The 3950-nt window shown below is 24.1% G+C and overlaps 3 protein-coding genes across 3 annotated transcripts; 1 reads left to right on the top strand and 2 right to left on the bottom strand.

Moving 5' to 3' along the window:
- Positions 1 to 676: 676 nt before the first annotated feature.
- Positions 677 to 1255, top strand: EHI_097050 (uncharacterized protein; the record flags this gene model as incomplete). Its single annotated transcript, XM_001914326.1, has 1 exon — positions 677 to 1255. One exon carries the CDS (start codon positions 677 to 679, stop codon positions 1253 to 1255), a length of 579 nt encoding a protein of 192 aa, XP_001914361.1.
- Positions 1256 to 2047: 792 nt separating this feature from the next.
- Positions 2048 to 2290, bottom strand: EHI_097060 (uncharacterized protein; the record flags this gene model as incomplete). The annotated part of the gene is made up of 1 exon (XM_001914327.1): positions 2048 to 2290. The coding sequence occupies one exon, from the start codon at positions 2288 to 2290 to the stop codon at positions 2048 to 2050; it is 243 nt and encodes an 80-aa protein (XP_001914362.1).
- A 282-nt stretch (positions 2291 to 2572) lies between these two features.
- On the bottom strand, positions 2573 to 2983 carry EHI_097070 (uncharacterized protein; the record flags this gene model as incomplete). The annotated part of the gene is made up of 1 exon (XM_001914328.1): positions 2573 to 2983. One exon carries the CDS (start codon positions 2981 to 2983, stop codon positions 2573 to 2575), a length of 411 nt encoding a protein of 136 aa, XP_001914363.1.
- Between the last annotated feature and the right edge of the window lie 967 nt (positions 2984 to 3950).

Here is a 3950-nt window from a genome sequence, read left to right on the forward strand (position 1 = left end):
TAAGAAAAGAAGAATTTAAAATGAAATAGTTTAAGTGTTATTAATGAATGATATTGAAATTAATTGATTTGATAGTTTTATTTCTAATCAAATTTTATTTTTCTTATTTTCATTCTTTTCACTTTTATAATTATTCTCTTCATTTTCTATTTGTTTTATCTTCTCATTATCTACTTATTATATCTTCATTTTCTATTTGATTTATTATTAATTTAGTTTTATTGAAACATTGTCTTTCTTGTTTATGATTATTTAATTCAAATGAATGATGTTGATTTAATTATTAACTACAATTTTCTTTCATCGTTATAACATTTATACCATTCATTGTCATTATTCTCTTCGATTATATCACACTTAAATATACTTTATCCATATTTTAGAATGGACAAATGATATTACAAACATTGAATTGATATGATGACATGGTTATTTGATGCACCACCATTCAACATTATCATTAGTTTTGATTTACAAAAATACACATATAAAAATACAAACAAAGTTATTCAATTATAAATATCATTCATCAAAATGACATTTAATAATAACTACATTCTTATTATTCAGTATTTTATTCATATAGTTTTGATTAATTTCTTTCATATTTTCTTTAAACATCATTTTTACAAAATAATATTTAAACGTCACCAAAGTATTGAACAGTAAAAACTCAATGAAAGTTATTTCATTTAACCAACCACAATTTCTACATTATACTGATGAAAAAGATAGAGCAGAGAGAATAGTTAACATTCTTTCTAACAAAGATGTATTAACTTTATATGACTCAAATAATAGTTTATTAACTTCTACAACAATATTCAATTACATCCAAAGAGAACGAGATGTTTATTTTGTTGCAGAAGATTATAATGATAATTGTTTTGGTTGTTATGTATCAAAAGCACCATCGTATATTGGAATTGGAATAACTGACCAACATCATTACATCTTCTCTTGTTCATTAGAAAGTGATGAAATAAACACATTTGATTATCGGATATTCACTACATCGTTTTACATTCCATTAGGTTCATCCATTATCTTTAGTTCTCCTTTTGCATTTGTTGTTGATAATCAGTTAAATTGTTCATTCTCTAAAGATATCAACGTTATTTATATGAAAGAACATAATTCATATTGTGACGTTTCTAAGTATTTTCCATACGTAGAACCCCCAAAGTCAATTCCATTGAAAAGAATACGTTTCTTTACATCACATACTATTATTAGTGATGATGTGAAAAAATAAGAATGAATATAAATAGGAAAGGAGATAAAATGTGTTTTAGTCCATTGAATCAGTATTCCATTGAAAGAATAAGATAGTTTTATGTTTTATGCAAAGAGATAAACAAATAGAGTTTTATATAATTATTCATCTTGTTTAATTTTTGAATGTTTTATAATTAGAAAAATCAATGAGTTTTCAATCAACAAATAAAATAAATAAACCATCAATGTAACTATGACATTGAATGTTACAGTATTACAATATTATAATATTACAATATTGAAATATAAATAATTTTATTTTATTCATTATTTGACGGTGAAGTATTATAATTCTTTTCTTAAAAATCTGAAAATATCACCATTTCTATTCTTCAAAACTATTTGTACTATTTCATTATGTTATTTAATTCATTTGGTTTTTGTTTGTTTTACGTTCATTGTCATTTGTTTTTTCCTTGTTTATTTGCTTTTTATTCTTATCTTCAAATTATTTCATTTAAATTCTCATAACTTATTCATATTCTTCTCTTTTATTAATTTGTTTTACCTTTGTTATAAACATAACATATTATTCTTATCTTTCTGATGTTATTATCATCATTAATTGATTTATATAGTGTTTTTGTGTTATTATTTTAGTTATGAAATAATCATTCTAACATTGTGTATTGTGTATTTTCATATGAACATCATATCTATACTCATTTATTTCATATTTGTTCTGTCATAGTCATGTTAAAAACACAACATTTCATTGTATAAATAATTAGTCATTTGATTTTGAATAAACTATTGCACAAACAATTTCTTAGTTGATTTTAACATCTCGTTCAACATAATGAGATGGAAATATTCCTATTTTCCCTTTACTTTCTCCTTCCCACCATTCTCCATCAGTAGAAATAACTGTGATCCATTCTCCTTTTTCTAATTTCAATTCAGATTCATTTTGTGGGTTGTAACTATAAACAACTCTTCCATGAAATACATTCGTTGGTTTTCTGGTGGTGTTTTGAACAGAAGTGTGTTTTGATTGAATTAGTGATGACATTAGTCAGTTCTAAAATGTTCTTTTCTTCATCTTTCCAATGATATTGACTTACTCTCTCTTTAATTTTACTGTGCATTGTGAGACAACCCCATCCTTCTCTAATAAATACTTGACCAATACTTTCTGCTATCTCTGAAATTGTTTTAAGGAGAATATTTCTATCATTCTTTAATTCATTTCTCATTTCTATATACTCTTCTTTACTTTGTTGATATTTCTTGGTGATGGAAATTAAAGAAGAACATGCTAATTTCTTTTTCTTTTTCTTCATCACTTGTTGTTTTATTTTATCCATTTTTTTCTTCTTTCTTCCAACTCACAGTCTCTTCTACTTAATATTCTGAATTGATTAAGAAATGAATGGAGAGGGATTTCTACATTATCTTTGATGAATGAATTGAAATAGTTCTGTTGATTCATAATATCCTGTGATGCATTCAAAATGGAGTTAGTCAGTTGTGTTGCTTTGAGGTTGTTTAGTGTCATTTCACATAATGAGTATGAAATTTCAACTTGAAGTAAAGCAGCTTCATGAAGTGTGTTTTTGAGTTTGATAATTGTTTGTAATGTTGAGAATAACTTCTTTTCTGATTCAATGGATTTTTCTCTAATCATCTGATATTCTTGGTCAACTGTTTTGACTCTTTTAACCTTTGTAAACAACTTAAACATCTCATTTCTCATTCTACCCATTCTCTTCTAATTCAAGTCAATGTTTCTTTTAATGCACTGTCTTTTCATTTTGAAGAGTCAACCATCACAAGAATAGATGAATTAAATGTTATAAACACCACAATGATAGAATGAGAATAAATGAAATATTCAAAAAATGAAACATCAAATCAATCTAATAATCAAAATTGTGAATATTTTGTGGATAATAAAATAATAGAAAGGATATTATAGAAAATAGTAAAATATTCAATTCATTTTTTAGAAAGAAGAGAAATTGGAATTTAAAGAATTTAAAGAAAAAGAATAAGTTCATTTCACAACATTATTGTTTAATGTTTATTTCATAATTTCTGTTTATTATTTCCATTTCATTCTCTTATTTATGTATTATTTGATTTTATTTATAAGATTCATTGACATTAATTCAATAACAATGACACTGTGATTTGTTTATGTTTTATGAAATAAAATAAACAATGAGACGTTAATCAATTCATTCATTTTAAACTAAATTCAATTGTGGTTAATTTATTTCATTGAATATATTCTGTAATAATTGATAATAAACAATATCTGTGTTTCATAGTTAAAAACAATATTATACCAACATGGATAAGCTTTATTTCATAATGATAGAATTAATTTGTATTGTTTAAGAAAGTATTAGATGTTATTAATACACAAACTCATTACAAAATCTAACATTTTAACTACAAAAATGAATAAATCAGAAGTGTATGTTTAGATAATCACAAAATTCAATACAAAACTACTGAACATGAAATTGTATTTGATATGAAAGAGGTTTCAGATGTTAAAAGTCTTTTCATTCATGATGATAAAAACGAAAATATTATCTTTTGTCTGTTCATTTTGATAAACATGATGATTTAAAGAAAATTAGAAAAGACAATAACACAATACAACTATCAAGTGGTTCAGATGTGTTAAATACACTTTGATAGATTTGATGATGAGTGTCACC

Source organism: Entamoeba histolytica, genomic scaffold (genome assembly GCF_000208925.1).
Source record: "Entamoeba histolytica HM-1:IMSS scf_1104750517765 genomic scaffold, whole genome shotgun sequence".
NCBI classification, from domain to species: domain Eukaryota; phylum Evosea; order Mastigamoebida; family Endamoebidae; genus Entamoeba; species Entamoeba histolytica.